This window comes from Pavona decussata, unplaced genomic scaffold, assembly GCF_977016875.1.
Source record: "Pavona decussata unplaced genomic scaffold, jaPavDecu1.1 SCAFFOLD_32, whole genome shotgun sequence".
In the NCBI taxonomy this organism is placed as follows: Eukaryota; Metazoa; Cnidaria; class Anthozoa; order Scleractinia; family Agariciidae; genus Pavona; species Pavona decussata.
In genome coordinates, this window is record NW_028145455.1 from 4309 (window position 1) to 22500 (window position 18192).

Below are 18192 nucleotides of genomic sequence, written 5' to 3' on the forward strand. Positions count from 1 at the left end.
TGACGTCAGACTGTCTGGCGTCGTCTGAAAAAAATTTGCATACATCGGAAAAAATATGCGTGCATGATCAAATTTCAACTGCAATGTTCATCAATATTCACTGGATACAGAACTATCTCTCCAGAATCTTTTCCCTTTATTTTAGAAATCTTTTTTGTGAAAGATGGAATTAAAGGAATTACACGTTTTGTGGCCGCGGTAAAATAATTTTCCGTGGGAAATAAATTCATCGAACACGACAGCGCTGCAAGCCCGTTGTACATTACGTCGCGTCAGAAATAGATAAGCCTGTTCCAGGCTCCTAGAGAGACGCGCGAAGGAGAGGGCGAGGGGACGAAAACGACGGGGGTGGGGGAGAGAAAAAGAGGGGAAGAAGAGGAGCCTGTAATCATTTTCTTAAACACCTCATGCCACCCACTTTTTCCAAAATGTGTCAACATGTCAAAATGTCAAACTTTTCATTGTCCGGGTTTCGATTACTCACGCGAGTTCTCGAGTTTGCGCGGTTGTCCTTACATCGCTTCAATGTCGCGGACACCGAAAGGTTCTCCGGGTTTGAGATTTCAACCCTCAAAATCCTGTAGATTTTGCCAAAAAAAAATTTGACGTGTCTTGGAACGAAAGTTCCCCGGGTGTACTTGTTCAACGCCGTTCGAAATAAGGAACTTATTAACGCGACGTTATCGAGCGACGAGACTCTAATGTTGGCAGATGTTGTGTCTTCGCTTGGTTGTATCTTCGCAAGCTTTTAAGAAACGAGGAGCTTTCCAGCGTCAGCTGCGTCATTTGCGTTTAACGTAAAATGCGGTTGACAGACCTGCACGACTCCCACTGTGTGTGCGTTGTTTTGATAAAAGCTTTTACAATGCAAGCATGTCTTTAAGCGATTTTCCTTTTGTATAAGAGCTTCTTCCCTTTTGATCAAAACGTGATGCGACCGCTCTGCTTAATGGTGTTTATCTTGATCGTGAGGGGGAATTCTCATATATACTGAATGGAGAGTTTCTTACTGATCATTCTGAGCCGTTAGGATTAGATTTTGATATGCCATTGTGTATGCTAGCTCTGTGGCATTTGTTAAAGTTTAGCGGCTAGGATTAACTGCAAGATTTGAAGATACAGGATCCGTGGATTTCTTTACTCGTGAATTCATGCTTATGCTATTGCATATCACTGCGGGAAGATTGAAACTGCCGCAGGATGTTTGTTTATCACGGATATGAGTGTCTAACAGATCCTCGTCTTTCAAAGCTTATCATTGTTGTCTCTTGCTTTCGAGAGCTATAGCATTTGTTATACATTCGTCGCCAATTCCTATTGCTGCGGCCGAGAACCCTAGTTGTTTTAACTGCTCGACCTGATCTCTCATCACTGAAACCAACGGAGAAACCACTATAATGATTGACAACGGCTTGACTTCACTTGAGCACAAAGCACTCGAGACTCGAGGAAACAGTTGAAATATCAAGCTCTTCCCGAAACCGGTGGGTAGAATGGCGAAAACGTCTTTCCCACGAGCTAGATTGAGAAGGCACGCTTTTTGCTCCTTCCTGAGTACTTCAACTTGCGGAAAATCTCGAAGACAATTCTCTAAAACTGCATTAAACTCAGTCTCATCAAAACCACGCGCGTGTGACACACTCGCCATTTTGACTCTTTCAGATTCTTTCGCGATATCTTTCGAGTGATGTCTGAACTGTCAAAACTGACCAATCAGAGGGTATACCGGGAGCTGGTATACCGGCATGAGGTGTTTAAGAGAATGATTACAGGCGCCTCTTCTTTCCCTCTTTTTCTCTCCCCAGCCCCCCTCGTTTTCGTCCCCTCGCCCTCTCCTTCGTTTTCGTCCCCTCGCCCTCTCCTTCGCGCTTCTCTCTAGGAGCCTGGAACAGGCTAGAAATAGATTTTCAACCGCAAACTAGCCTGTGGAACTACGAAAAAAGACAACCGCGAAGAATTTGTGTCTGGGTTTTCTTTCACTTGCAATAAATATCCCCTGCAGTTTCCCGTTGACAAGGGCAATGACAGCTCAATGAGAGAAGGAATCCCATTGGATGCGCTTAATTGAGTTAGAACGTGATACGATCTTCACACTCCAAAATCAGTCGACCGTGAAGGGTCAAAAGCTTGGGCTTTGTCTGTAGTCCCTCATTTTTCTCTCTCCCCGCCGCGTGTCGCCTTTTCTCGCGTGGGGTGATTTTCACGCGCGCTCGCGTTTCGCTCGCCCTACTATCCCTGAGGAAAAATGGGGGACTACTCGTAGTCTAGGTTCCAAATTTTGATAATACTAATTAGGTGGCTTTTGTTCTCTTGAAGTCTGGCTTTACGTGGAATAAACAAAAACTAGAAATGAGCGAGATAAATACTACGATGGAAGGTATAATTCAACTGATGATAACTCCGTTCTCAGTTCGCAGAGGATTAATTAAACTGAAGGCACAAAGAAAATCGAAATAAAAGCACGAGATGTCTTACTAAGAAACGTCAGCTAGGTTTTACACTTTGATTGGATCAGTTGTATGCATAAAAGGTGAATTAATCGCTCCAACAGCCTTACTATTAGCTTTTATTTATAAGTTACCTTAATAAAATTAAAGGAGAACTGGTTCCTTTTTAAGCTTCAAAGCGGCGACATCAGCACGCCAGCGAAGACACTAAAAAACTCCACGCTTGTTTACCGACAAAGAAAGGTGCACCCGTTTCCTAGCTTGTCTGTGAACAAATGTTTCACTTGTTAAGTTCAATTGATCTTTGCCCAAAATATATTTTTAAAAATTTCCGTAATGACTTGGCTCAGAAAACAGTCATTTATGGTAAGTTTTAATTAAGAACTCTAAGTTATTATATCTAACAGACGCAAGGTGTTTTCAGAATAATGTGCCGATCAATTCAAACTTTCAACTTCCTTCCCCCTCTCTTCCCCTCTTTGTAATATTCGGATAGACACGAAGGAAGACACACGTTCACTCTCAGATGTAATTTACTGTAATCTTAATCTTAGGTAATTATGTTACAAGTACATTATTGTATCACGCGTCTATCAAGTGGTGTAATCACTACACTCCTCCTTCTTCAGATCAGTTCTGCAGAGTTCATATCTTAATCAAGTTCTGGGTTATGCTTGACACATACATGTTCATAATCAATAATACATATTCAGTACATAGCAACTGTGTGATCATTGGTTGATAATCAAATAGTAATCATGTCGATAGCAATAATAAAAAACGTGCAATGTCCACAATTTCTGTCCATAGTTCCTTCAATGTTCGTAGTTGAATCAATGTTTGTAATCATTTGGCATAGTCCTTTAAATGTCCATCAAATGTGGATTTGGTCTGTCGCTGAGATCTGCGCAGTGGTATGGTCTGAATGCTGGGTGTGACCATAGCTGGTGCCGGTAGGACAGCGATGTCGTCGGTTGCTACTGGTTGTATTTCCTGGCTTGTGGCTGTTGGTGGTACAACTGGTCTCGCTGGGCGTGCTTCCCTTTGTTTGTCTTGTGTTGGGAAACAAGCAGGTCTGAGTGGCTTGAATTTCGATGCGTCTCGGCATACTGTTTTCTGGTCATTTACTCTCTTGGCATGGATTGTAGAACCGATAACCTTTGTGGCTATGTAGACATATGGTTCAAATGGAGTTTCTCCCTTGAGTTTCTTCTCGCGTTTCAGGAGTGCAGCATCTCCGACTTTGAATTCGTGTTCCTTGGCTCTGTGTCTAGTGTCATGGTAACTCTTCAATTTCTGTTTGTATTGGGTGTCTCTTTGCCTGACTTCTTCATCCATGTGTTCTGTCTCTTTTAGATAATGGTCAAGTTTGGTACGAATTGTTCGGTTCATGAGTAATTTGTAAGGAGTAGCTCCTGTTGCAGGGTGGGGTGTCTCTCTGTATGCTTGAAGCATGCCGTATGTTGCTTCGTGGAGATCAATTCCTTCTGCGCGGGCTATGGCTGCTGTTTTGTTTACTAGCTTGTTGAAGCCTTCCACTTGTCCCTGTGCTTTTGGGTGTCGTGGTGTGACTTTTTTCTGCTGAAACCCCATTTCTACGGCAAACTCCGTAAAGTCTCCCAAGTTGAATGGCGGTCCATTGTCAGATTGGACTGTCTTTGGGATTCCGTGGGTTGCGAAGATTTTCTTCATCTTCTTTCGCACCGGCTTGATTGATGTGGAACTGATAAATTCCACTTTCGGATATCTTGAGTATTGGTCAGTGATGACAAGTGGGTACTCTCTATTTGAGAATGGACCACAGAAATCAATTTCGATGGTGTCCCATGGTTTGTCTGGTAGACTGGTCATCTTGGCTGGCTCAGGGTGGTGGGTGTTTGTGGCTATTTGGCAGTCAAAGCAAGTGCTCACAATGGTTTCGAAGCGAGAGTTCATGGTTGGGAGCCAGTACTTCCGGCGTAGCATTTCTTTAGTTTTTCTGATGCCTAAGTGTCCTTGCTTACGGGCCATCCGGTAATCTTATCTCTCAGTGATTCGGGAGGAATGATTGTGTCGACTCTCAGGATCAATCCTTCTGCCATGTACAGCTCTGCCCTCAGGTTGAAGTATGGCTTGAGGCCTGGGTCGGCCTTGGTCCATTTGCCTGTTTGTATAGCTGTGGCGAGCTTTGCAAGTACTTTGTCCTTTGCGGTTTCTTCTTTGACTTTGTCCAGTACTACTGCATGCTCTGATTGGACAGCTGGAATAACGTATTTCTCAAGACGGTCTGTCCCTGTTTCTGGCAGTGGGTGTCTGGACGTAATCAGTCATGTTGCTTTTCCCGGGGATGTGGATCATCTCGAAGTCGAGGTTCTGCTTTTTCAGGGCTAACCTCTCAATGCGTGGTGGCAGTTTGGCGGTTGAGTTGTTGAACAGTGGTAGCAAAGGTTTCTGGTCTGTTGCTAACTGGAATTTTGGTGCGCCCAACAGGTACATTTGGAGCCTGGTTGTAGTGAATTCTACAGCAAGTGCTTCTCTCTCGATTTGAGAATACCTCTTCTCCGTATCAGTTAAGGTGCGGCTCACATAGTGGACTGGCTGAAATCCTTGTTCAGTCTTCTGGAACAGTCCTCCTCCTAATCCTTCTGTGCTTCCATCGCAGATGACGAGTGTTACACGTTCTGGATGGTATGGAATTAGGACTGGTGCTTCCGTGACTGCTGCTTTCAGATCCTTGAAGGCTCGTTCTTGTTCTATCGACCATTCAAACTGTGCGTTAGCTTTGGTGAGTTTTCTCAGTGGTTCGCATCGGCTGGAGAAATTATTGATGTATCTGGATAAGTAGGCTACCATTTGGAGGAAAGATACTAGCTCTTCTTTGGACTTCGGTGGAGCACAATTCTGGACCGCTTGAATCTTGGTTGGGCTTGGTTTGAGGCCTTCTGTGGTGAACAAGTGCCCATGGAAGTCGATTGACGCTTTGCCGAATTCACATTTCTCGTGTCGCAAGGTCAGGTTGTGGTCCTCCAATCTCTGTAGCAGTTGTGCAAGATTCTTGTTGTGCTCTTCCCAGTCTCTTCCGCCGACCATAATGCCATCACGGTTGTTGAGAACTTTTGGGATTCCGGAGATGATTTTTGCGATTTCTGCATCAAAGAGGTCTTGACTGTTGACCCCTCCGAAGGCTAGGCGCTTGTACCGTTAATTTCCCCATGGAGTGGAAAAAAGTCATAGCCTTGCGTGACTCAGGGTCAAGGCAGGATTGGTGGTAACCGTGGTTAAGGTCGAGTTTACTAAAGACCTTACAGTCTCTGAACTCAGTGAAAAAATCTTCTGTGATTGGAGCTTGGACATTCCGTGTGCGGAGCATTGATTTGTTTAGGAGGCGAAGATCAAGGCTGACTCTGATTTCCTTAGGGTTTTTTGGTTTTGGCTGCACTACGATTGGTGAGCACCAGGTGATTGCTTCATGGTCTGGGACTTTTTCCATGATGTCGCTTTTGACGAACTCCTCAATTCTGTTTTGTAGAGGTTCAATGAGATGATACGGGACTCGTCTAGGTTCCTGGGCGATCGGTGCTGCATCTTCTTTCATGGGCAGGTGAATTTTAATTTCTTGGCCATCTCGAGTTGCCTTGCCGACTCCTTGGAAGAGATTCTTGTGGTGGTGCAGGATTTTCTCTAGCTCGAAGTTCTCATTTTTGACTTTCTTCATGGCTTTGTTTGGCGCTTTTAATCCTCCAGTCTCATCAATCTTTAGCATGCCAAGTTCGTCTAAGCTTGGTCCTCCGAGTAAAGGTAAAGAGTCAATCTTTCCTTTGATCACCACAATAGTCGCTGTCGTTTCTCGTGTCTGGTTTTCAATTTGCAGTGTACATTCTCCTTTGATTGGCAGGTCGTGGTTGAGTGCCTTTAACTTGATTTCCGATTCTTGAAGTTCCATTTCCGGTCTTCATGTTTGCAGTTTTCGGAACTGAAATTCGTCCATAATGTTCGTGTCTGCGCCGGTATCTGGTTCTATTGTGGTTTCAATGCCGTTTATCAGGATTGTACAGGTCTTCTGGATGCCTTGGCTCGCTTTGTGAATCTGCAGATGGTGGATGAAACACTCATCGCTCGATGCGTCGCTGGAATCGGACTTCGTGTCGATTTCTTCGTTTCGTAACACTTGGCGGACTTTCCCATGGCGATCGCTCGGTCTTCGGTGACTTGTTTGTCCTCGGTGATCGCGTCTTGTTTGCGGATCTTTCTGATGGCGAAATTTGTCGTATTGTTGATGATGGCTTTTCCTTCGCTGAGGATTTGAGCTGTGCGGTTTACTTCTGCAGACACTTGCGTAATGGTTTCGCTTTCCACATGCGGTGCAGAGAGCGCCGAATACCGGGCATTTTTACGTGTGCGTACGCCCACATCGACCACATGGTTTTGAATTTGCGAGTTCCCCAATGGGTTTAATTTCTTTTTCCTCGTTAGAAATCTTCTTTTCCATTACGGTCGCTTGGTGATTAGCTTCTTCGTCGATCGCAGCTTCATCGAGGATCTCTTGAAGTGTCCAAGTTTGGCGAATGGCTTTAACTCGAATTCTTCTGTTGCGCATTGTTTTGATCAGATGTTCTCGAATGGCGTCATTTTCATCGGGATACTCGCATTTCTTAGCGATTTCTCGTACGCGAGCGTAATATTTAGCAAGTGATTCGGCGCTGTCTTGCAGAAGATTGCCAAATTGGAATCTCGCATAATCTTTGTTTTTCTTTGGTAGAAAGTGGTGGTCCAGCTTTCGGATGAAATTCGTGTATTCATCTCCGCCTTCGCTTGGCATCTCTGGTAATGATTCTTCTAGATCGGCAATGTCGCGGCCACCGTAGATGACTAAGCCGTCCTTTTGTAGCTCAGGGTCGTTAATGCCAAAGAAGCGAAATTATCGTTCTATGTCCTTCTTCCATTTGGCCCATCGGCTCGCGGTATTTGTTGCGTCACGATCGATGGCGAAGGGTGCAATATTGAGCTGTCTGTTCGTGACAGTGATGTGCTGCATTTGATGTACTTGGGTTTGTGGAGCGGTGCTAAGGTTCGCTTCAGCCGGATCAGTCATTGCTCTTGTTGCGTTTTAGTTTCTTCTCTTCTGGTTGTTAGATCCCGTCTCGTCGCCAATGCAATATTCGGATAGACACGAAGGAAGACACGCGTTCACTCTTAGATGTAATTTACTGTAATCTTAATCTTAGGTAATCATGTTACAAGTACATTATTGTATCACGTGTCTATCAAGTGGTGTAATCACTACACTCTCCACCAACCACGGACATGGGGAGTAATACGTTTTCACAAGAAAGACCTCCTAAAGGGTGGGGTGGGGGATTTGGACATGAAGTATCAAAATTTGCACCTTTGTTCCTTTCTGCTTGACTGGCCGAGTACACGTAGTTCCTGATCCATGGTCGAGTTCAAGGGAGAAAATGCCACTTTTATGAGCGATTGGTGAACCAAAAATGTACAGTATTAGGAAAAAATTAGTCCAGAAACCAAAGTTTATAGTATTAGAACGAAAATTTGGCATAGAATCAAATTGTGTAGTATTGGGATGATAACTATGAGGAATAAAATTAGGCCAAAAACGAAAGTATATAGTACTAGGATGAAAACAAGATCAAAATACATAACGTATAGTAATAAGGATGACAATTAGTCCAAAATTCGTAGATTAGAGTATTAAGATGAAAATTAGGCCAAAATCGATAGTGGTCCAATTGTTCCAAAATCCATATATCCATACTCCTTAATCCATAGAATATAGTGTTGGGATAAATTAAATAAGACTCGTTGTATATTAAAAGTATTGCAATCGGATCCAAGGTTAGAGGTCAAGAAATAGGAAAAATTTTATCTATGGACTCTTTTATATGGTACTGGCCTGTCTGTGAAAAAATCCATGCCTTCAGTGTTTATTTTAGATCCGAGACGGCGCATTCTCGTAAAGGCCATATACAAGAGTCAGAATACAACCTATGAATCAGTGCTTTAGTGCCGTGCTTTTTTTACTGGCGTGGCTGCCCGAGGGAACAAACAACGCGAGAATATTTTATTTTCGGTTGGCTGTAGAAGAAAAAAAAGAAAATCGCACGAGAAACGCACGTGACCAATAGCGAAACAAGTGACGCGTGACAGAATGAATTAATCGAGATTCAAGAACAAAGGAAAACAAATGGCGCCTTGGCTTTGAAACGCGTGCACTTAGTTTTCGCGCGCTTTTGGATCACTGCCATTTTGTTCTAAAGCCTATTCCGCTAATAACTAATAATGTACGACAAGTGGAGAGAATGAAGGTCCTGTCTTGTCCACGATTAACTAGTTAACAAGAAGCCCTCAATCGGCATATACACGGAATGCTTAATGTAGCCCCATTTATTCCCCATTGTATGCTTCGCAGATTTTTAAAAACTATCCTCCCTTCGCAATTGAAATAATTGAATGGTTTTATTCAGAGAGACTGCGTGATATCTTATCGTTGTGTTACTGGGAATCATACCAGAATTTACTATGCCATAACGTCATAGCCCCAACTTGAACTGGTCTGGTTTCCTTCGCCTTGAGTTATTCGATCTGTTCGTAAAAGTGTAGTTTCTTCGCTGTGAACTCTACCAATTTCCACCGTTTTAACTGTCAAGTACTACTTAGAAGTTATTGTTTCGATTTACCGCTTGAAAAACATTTGTTTTCTTTCTGAAAACGGCAGATCAGAGTCTTAAATTCATATATGTGGCCGCCATTGAACGAAAACAACCTTCTAAATGATGTTTGTTTGACGTCACACAGGTAAAGATGAGTAGGTCCCCTCCCTCGTGATATACGCGCCGATAATGGATTTTGATTGGGCCGTTTTTGTTCCAGACAATCAGAACAATAAATTCCTTCTGGGAGAGGGCAGAATTTAATATAGGTTTAATGAATAAATCAAATGATAATTTGACGTCACACAGAAAGGGATGAGAGGGTCCCCTCTCTCGTGATATGTGCCTAAATAATAGATTTTGATTGGGCCGCTTCTGTTGAAGACAATCAGAACAACACATCCCCACTAGGGGAGGACATATTTTAATGCATAAACAAGATGCCTATACTGGCATTTACGCGTGATGCTGTGGCTGACCCATTTATTCCGACTATATGCTTCGCAGATTTATAAAACTATCCTTGCTAATGGAAAAGTTTGAGTCACGAAGATCGCGTTACGTTGTTTCCCTTGTGTTACGCTACCCGAGTTTCACCGAAAATTTCGGAAAGTCCATTACGATAACGTTAGCTTCTCAATCACCTCTTTTCATTCTCCCATCGTGGTCTAAGACTGTCAAAGAAAGCACGATTCTTTCGCCAGGAACTCTCCAGTTTCCACCGTTTCAAGTGTCGAGTGCTTCTTAGAGGTTATTCTTTCGATTTACCGTTTCAAAATGGTGAAATTTCTGTTTGAAAACGGCACACTTGAGTCCACAACATGTTAAAAATATGGCGAACAAATTTAATCCGATTTTAATGAATAAATCAAATGATGCATTGACATCACAGAGGTAGGGGTTAGTGGGTCCCCTCCCTCGCGATATAAGCGACAAGAATGGATTCTGATTGGTCTGCTTTTTTTGAAGACAATCAACAATACATCCGTACTTGGAGAGGGGTGAGTTTAATGAATAAACAAGATGCCTATACTGGCATTTACGCGAGATGCATTTATTCCAACTGTATGCTTCGCAGATTTATAAAACTAGCCTTGCTTATGGAATAGTTTGAGTCACGACGATCGCGTTGCGTTGTTTCCCTTGTGTTACCTGACTCAAGGTTTCACCGGAAGTTTCTGAAATTCCATTATGATAACGTAAGCTTCTCAATGACCTCTTTTCAGTCTCGCATCGTGGTCTAATGCATAAACAAGATGCCTATACTGGCATTTACGCGTGATGCTGTGGCTGACCCATTTATTCCGACTATATGCTTCGCAGATTTATAAAACTATCCTTGCTAATGGAAAAGTTTGAGTCACGAAGATCGCGTTACGTTGTTTCCCTTGTGTAACGCTACCCAGGGTCTCACCGGAAATTTCGGAAAGTCCATTACGATAACGTAAGCTTCTCAATCACCTCTTTTCATTCTCCCATCGTGGTCTAAGACTGTCAAAGAAAGCACGATTCCTTCGCCAGGAACTCTCCAATTTCCACCGTTTTCAATGTCGGGTGCTTCTTAGAGGTTATTCTTTCGATTCACCGCTTCAAAATGGTGAAATTTCCGATTGAAAACGGCACACTTGAGCGCACAACATGTTAACATATGGCGACACAAATTTAATCCGGTTTTAATGAACAAATCAAATGATGCTTTGACGTCACACAGCTAGGGGTTAGTGGGTCCCCTCCCTCACGATATAAGCGACAAGAATGGATGTTGATTGGTCTGCTTTTGTTGAAGACAACCTGAACAATACATCCCGAGTAGGAGAGGGGTGACTTTAATGAATAAATTAATATACACATTTGTGGCTACGAGAAAGAAAAAGAAATTGACCCGTTTTTAGACACGGTATGCCCCTCAGGGCATCCCGCGTAATTAATGTGCAGATTTGTGGCTACGACGAAGAAGGTACCGACCCAAACCTAGACACGGCATGCCCTGTGGGCATCCCGTGTAATAACCGAGGTTTTTATCTCGCGGTCATGGAAAATATTATTTTGAGCTTAGGTCAAGAAAAATCCAAGACAAGACAGAACGGTCCAAGGGCAAAGTTGTGTTTACTTTTTTTGGGAAAAAACCTTAACATGTATTGGAGTTAAAATGGAATCAAAGTTCACTCTCTCTGGCCCTGTTGCATACCTTGGCTTCAATCCAGTTGGTTTTTAGCGAGAATCTGCCTGTTCTACAGCTGATTGCTTTGATCTTACAGTATAACTTGCAAGTATTGAAAAACTTCAGAGAACGTTTCGAGAATTAATTAATTGTCTCAGTTTACAACTTATAAAAGTTCCGCAAAAATATCTTAGATATCTCCAGTTTATTATGCCCGGAAGGCTAAATATGTAGCAAAAATGAATCAAGATTTGACCTCAAAGCATTTCAGTTCATTCTATTTGAAATCTCGTTGTTGGATTTGTATCGGATTAAATGATTGGATTTCCTCCCTTACTTTGCACGGAGTCAGACGGTATCAGACGTAAAGGTCTAACTTTTGAATCTGTTGGCTGACCCTTTGCTGTAATCATTCAAATGAAAGCTTTCAGTACGATTTATTTTCACTTCTCTCAAAACGTCAACTTTGGGGATCTCTTCCAATCTATGGAACTCTAGAATTATAAGAGCAAAAGACAGCGAAACTAAAAAGGTTTAAATCAGGTTGTATTTGTTATAGTCTCGACTTTAAACTGTTTAAACAAACATTGTTGTTTCGACTTAAAAAACTAACAAAAAACAGCCCTCGGGCTTGTTCAGCTTTCAGTCCGGGTTATAATTAAACGGAGTATGTTTGCAAAGGTGATACCCAAAATATTTTTGTTGTCAATATAAGTATTTTCCCGGCATTTTAAAGGGGAGTTCCACTCGCGTGACACTCACAAGATTTCGCAACTTCTATTTTGGTAACAAGAAGCTCATGTTATCTTTTAATCCATTTTCTATCGGGATACGTTTTTCAAAACTCATCTGAGACTAAGCTACATCAGTGCAAGGAAGTCGCCAAATTGTCCTCTAACGTAACTCAGCTATACCAATCGAAGTGTCATAATTTCAGGCGACTTTCCCCAGTCGGACTCAAAATTCTCTTGACGCTGCGGTTAGTTTAGATTGCATTTAAAAGAAAACTATTCAACGCTCAGCTAATCACCAAATAGCACCAGATAATCGATCGAATAGACACACAGGCAGTTCAAGGATAGGTAACATCTAAATGCATAGCTAAGAGTATTTGTCTCGAGTCTGAAACCTGGCCAATAAGCGGCGGCGTGTAAGGCTATTTCTTCGGAATGACAGTGCACGCTTATATAAAAAAATCTTGATGGATTTTAAATCATGTCAAACGGGCAATAAACCGAATTTAATCATAATTATCGAATGCTTTTAAATTTCGCCAATCAAGGGGTTTTGTCGTCGACTTGATGCCATAGTTAAAATATTGTTTTAACGTGTTAAAATATTGCCCACAGCCAGAAATCAGAACGGATGAAAAGTCGTGAAGATACTTGCATTGTTAAAAAGAAAAGGAACGTTAACTCACAGCAATTTTATATGCAATGGAATATCACAAATGGGAGCTTTTTTAATGACAAGCAACAAAACGAAACTGCTGGTTTGTCTGGCTTTGACTTACTCAGTTATATTGAATATCTAGGCTAAATTCTCGCATTTAATACCAAGACAAAAAAACATAGAAAAGTAGAATACCACTCAAATCAATAAAATGTTCACCGTAGACAACTCTAAAAACTGAGGGGAGTTGAAAAAGCTTAATACTGTTTTATAGCCTTTTCTCGGGCTTCTTAAGGCAACATCGTACTAACAGGCAACGAATACATCCGAATTTATCCACGAAATATTGAAATTTCGCTATGGTGATATAAATAGCTAGCCAGACCCTAATTCACAAGTTGCACTTCGTGAAACACGGAAATAAGCACGTGTCCCCGTGCTATTAGGGACCTTACGAAAACACCACGGCGACGGCGACGACAACGCCACAACACAAAAGGCTTAATGAGCAAAAACAATTGCTCTGCACGTGCGTTTTACATTGTGGTACATTTCTTTGTCGTCCCCTGCAAAACAACAACGTGAAATGACCAGATTCAAGGTTTTGTGGAGAGCGTGAACACACGACAGTGGATTTTTTATTCTCTTCCTTAACTTGAACGGTTTAGTTTGTCGTTTGTGTACAAGTTGAATGAGTTAAAATAATCGCAAAGTAGCACAAATGAAATAAATTTATAGTTTCAAATGACGTTTTCGTTGGCGTCACCGTCTTGCATTCGTAAGGTCCCTATTCACTCGATGCGCGGCTAGTTATTGCTAGGACTTGCTAGCGAAATGCCGAAATACAGTGCTCCGCTGTCGGGCTTTTCTTTGGCAATTAATTGCGAAAAATAGAAAGAAAAGACACAAACACTGAGCATTTATTGCAAATAGGCAATTCGTATCTCAATCATTTATATTTAGTTATCATGAAACACGAAAAACACATTTCCATCACGCTGTGCGACGTCAGCAATGGCTGTCGATAGCTCGCCATTTCTGGTCGCGAAATTGTCTTTGTACAGCGCATGCTCGTCAGGGGGGGCGGGGCGAGAAATAGCGTTTGGCAGATGGGGGAGTTGGTATTTTTGTGACGTTTGCGCCGTCCATCACATTTGAATCAATTATTTTGTAATTTGCATGATTTATGAATTGAGTTCAGCGCGTGTTTAGAACGGCGTTTGCTGTAACGCCGAACCACTGTCGCATTATCCGACTTGGCAAGTCGGACTTATGCTGGAGTCGAACCAATTAATTTGAGTCGAACTTAGGCCTAGGGCAAACGTCGAATCTAAGTCGCGTCGAATTTATTAAAAATAGGTTCGACAAAGAGTCGACTTAATTCCAGTGTGGTAGCAAACGTCGAACCTGCGTAGACCCTAATTCACAAGTTGCACTTCGTAAAACAAGGGAATAAGCACGTGTCCCCGTGCTATTAGGGACCTTACGAAAACAACACGGCGACGGCGACGACAACGCCACACACACAAAAGGCTTAATGAGCAAAAACAATCGCTCTGCACGTGCGTTTTACATTTTGGTACATTTCTTTGTCGTCCCCTGCAAAACAACAACGTGAAATGACCAGATTCAAGGTTTTGTGGAGAACGTGAACACACGACAGTGAATTTTTTATTCTCTTCCTTAACTTGAACGGTTTAGTTTGTCGTTTGTGTACAAGTTGAATGAGTTAAAATAATCGCAAAGTAGCACAAATGAAATAAAGTTATACTTTCAAGTGACGTTTTCGTTGGCGTCACCGTCTTGCATTCGTAAGGTCCCTATTCACTCGATGCGCGGCTATTTATTGCTAGGACTTGCTGGCGAAATGCCGAAATACAGCGCTCCGGCGTCGGGCTTTTCTTTGGCAATTAATTGCGAAAAATAGAAAGAAAAGACTTAAACACTGAGCATTTATTGCAAATAGGCAATTCGCGTTTCAATCATTTATATTTAGTGTTCATGAAACACGAAAAACACATTTCTATCACGCTGTGCGACGTCAGCAATGGCTTTCGATAGCTCGCCATTTCTGGTCGCGAAATTGTCTTTGTACAGCGCATGCTCGTCAGGGGGGGAAATAGCGTTTGGAAGATGGGGGAGTCGGTATTTTTGTGACGTTTGCGCCGTCCATCACATTTGAATCAATTATTTTGTAATTTGTATGATTTATGAATTGAGTTCGGCGCGTGTTTAGAACGGCGTTTGCTGTAACGCCGAACCACTGTCGCATTATCCGACTTGGCAAGTCGAACTTATGCTGGAGTCGAACCAATTAATTTGAGTCGAACTTAATTGCGGCAAACGTCGCACCATTCATGCGCCTATTTCAAAATTAATAGGTTCGCCGAATTAAGTTCGACTAAGATTCGACGTTTGCCCCAGGCCTTAATTGCGGCAAACGTCGCAAAAATACCAACTCCCCCATCCGCCAAACACCATTTCCCCTCCTGACGAGCATGCGCTGTACAAAGACAATTTCGCGACCAGAAATGGCGAGCTATCGACAGCCATTGCTGACATCGCAAAGCGTGATGGAAATGTGTTTTTCGTGTTTCATGAACACTAAATATAAATGATTGAGATGCGAATTGCCTATTTGCAATAAATGCTCAGTGTTTGAGTTTTCTCTTTCTATTTTTCGCAATTAATTGCCAAAGAAAAGCCCGACGCCGGAGCACTGTATTTCGGCCTTTCGCTAGCAAGTCCTAGCAATAACTAGCCGCGCATCGAGTGAATAGGGACCTTACGAATGCAAGACGGTGACGCCAACGAAAACGTCATTTGAAAGTATAACTTTATTTCATTTGTGCTACTTCGCGATTATTTTAACTCAATCAAATTGTACACAAACGACAAACTAACCAGGAACCAAATTGGTAGGAGTCACCGTTCAAGTTAAGGAAGAGAATGAAAAATTCACTGTCCTGTGTTCAATTTCTCCACAAAACCTTGAATTTGGTCGTTTCACGTTGTTGTTTTGGACGGAGGACGACAAAGAAATGTACCAAAATGTAAAACGCACGTGCAGAGCGATTGCTTTTGCTCATTAAGCCTTTTGTGTTGTGGCGTTGTCGTCGCCGTCGCCGTGGCGTTTTCGTAAGGTCCCTAATAGCACGGGGACACGTGCTTATTCCTGTGTTTCACGAAGTGCAACTTGTGAATTAGGGTCTACGCAGGTTCGACGTTTGCTACCACACTGGAATTAAGTCGACTCTTGGTCGAACCTATTTTTAATAAATTCGACGCGACTTAGGCCTAGGGCAAACGTCGAATCTAAGTCGCGTCGAATTTATTAAAAATAGGTTCGACAAAGGGTTATTGTGGGCTGGCGCTCCGTCATAGATGAAGATAACATGTTCGTCTGGATCAAGGTTTAGTCTTGTTTGTGCCAAGAAGTCATCAAATCTTTGTGCATTCATCCCACCAATACATGCAGAGTGGAAAACCAGACCATTGGTGGGTGAAATGGCCATTGTGACAGTTACATTTCTTCCTCGCTGACCACAGACCTTGCGAAACAAATTCCCAGAAAACTTGGAATTCCTAGGAATTCCTAGGAATTCTTAGGAATTCCTACTAATTCCAAAAGATGCAAATTAGGATAACTTCACAAGCTTGGACTTTTTGGGAATTTCTTGGAATGGTTTAAAATGATACTGAGAATTATTGGGAATTCCTAGGAATTACTAACAGTTCCAAGACATGCAAATTGGAATCAACTCACAAACTTGGAAACTTTAAGAATATCTAGGAATGGCTAAAATACTAAGTGGAATTATTGGGAATTCCTAGGAATTCGAGAAAATAAGTGGAAATGGCTGGTCAGGGAATGTCATCGTTTCCATAACTTAAATAGATAGCAATGTGTCATTCTTTGGACAAAGTACTTTCAATAAATCAATGACATCTTTTGCCGCTTTTGTAGTGATACAGTGTCTTGTAATAATGAAAGAATAGCAATACATCCTTCCCCTTGAGCTGTGAATGGTGTTCTTTGGGAACTATCATTGTGTGTTTCTTCAGGTGAGTCAAGTGACTCTTAAGGACATCGATATCAGAGTCTTCAGACTCTGATAAAAATTCAGAAGTTACTGAATCAGAGCAGTCATCGGAAGAAAAATCACCATCTCCGTCGCTGTCTGAGTCGATAATTAACGCTTCGTGAACAATGTGTTCACTGTCAACAATCTCCGAACAAGTTTCGAAGTTAGCTGATTCATCTACATTCGCCTCTGTCTCAAGCACTAAAGTGCTTCCAGACTCAGTAGTTGTCGACATTTGTTCACTCTGTGCTATTTTCTGAGGAAACATATCAGGCTCCGCTGAAGGACTGATATAACCGAGTTGAAGTTGGTTGGCACTGTACCCCGCACTGTACATGTAGAGCGTCTGATTCATGTGGTCATATTTGGTTGATTTTGACACTGGAACAGAAGGATCTGATCGAGGTATTTCTTGTACATTCTTTTGCGGCATCCTTCTGTCACATAACGAAGAGACAAGAAATATGTTTAAGTTATCAGCTGAGCTTCAAACATCTACAAACCACTAAAAACGTGGATTTCCCGGGACATTTTCTCACCTATGCCGTGAAGTGAACGAAGGTGATCTTCGACCCTTTGCTTTCTTGACAATGTTCGATGACAAATTAAGCATTTAAACTTGGTTCCATTCTCTTGATTAATCTCTTCATAAAATGTGTTTCCGACAGAACTTGGATTCATCGCAAAATTATGGTCATAATACAACAAACTTAGCTGCCGGTTCGCTCGCTTGAAAATGCATCATTATAACAGCGAGCGCCAGCAAGAGTTATTTCAGCGGATTCTTTTAGCTGAGCCAATGAAAATGCTGCATTTTCACGTGACTATCTTGCGCTTATATCGAAACAAAGAACGTTTATTTTGGCGCCGTTTTGAATCGTTTCGGTCGATCACTCTTGCGTGTGCTTTTTATCTTCGTCCTTTGTGGCTTCCACAATATGGTTTTGTATTGTTGTTCAATGGGAGAACGAGAATACTGTGAGCGTGGTAATAATGAAAAGCAAGTTGTTGGCGATGTCGAATTGACAGAAGGCATCATCGTGGGTCAGTCAGGACCAAAGGAAGATTGGCTATTTACAAAGCGACGATTTTGAAAGTTTTTGGTAAGTACAGCTTATGCCATACCCAAATAACCAGTAGTTCTTACATTATTAAATGTGACCTCTTACGCGAAAACGTTCCTTATGGTATCCGTTCGAACGGTCGAATGCACGGTATGTGAACTGATGACAAAAAGATAGAGAAGCCGTTTAAAACGGATGCCGTGAACGGCTGAATGGCTTCAGAAAAATTTCGAACGGTTGAAGTCGAACGGCTGAACGGATTCAGAAAAATTACGAACGGTTAAAGTCGAACGGTTGAACGGCTAAAGGGAAATTTCGAACGGTTGAGGTCGAACGGCTTCAGAAAGATTTCGAACGGTTGAAGTCGAAAGGCTAAACGGCTAAAGGACAATTTCG

General features: G+C 42.2%; 1 protein-coding gene across 1 annotated transcript; it reads right to left on the minus strand.

Annotated features, from left to right (window-relative positions):
- Positions 1-16586: 16586 nt before the first annotated feature.
- LOC146484448 (uncharacterized) lies at positions 16587-17767 on the minus strand. The gene is made up of 2 exons (XM_085104480.1): positions 17272-17767; positions 16587-17169 (listed from the first exon to the last, which is right to left on the minus strand). The coding sequence occupies exons 1-2, from the start codon at positions 17343-17345 to the stop codon at positions 16587-16589; spliced, it is 657 nt and encodes a 218-aa protein (XP_084960606.1). The 5' UTR covers positions 17346-17767.
- Positions 17768-18192: the final 425 nt, after the last annotated feature.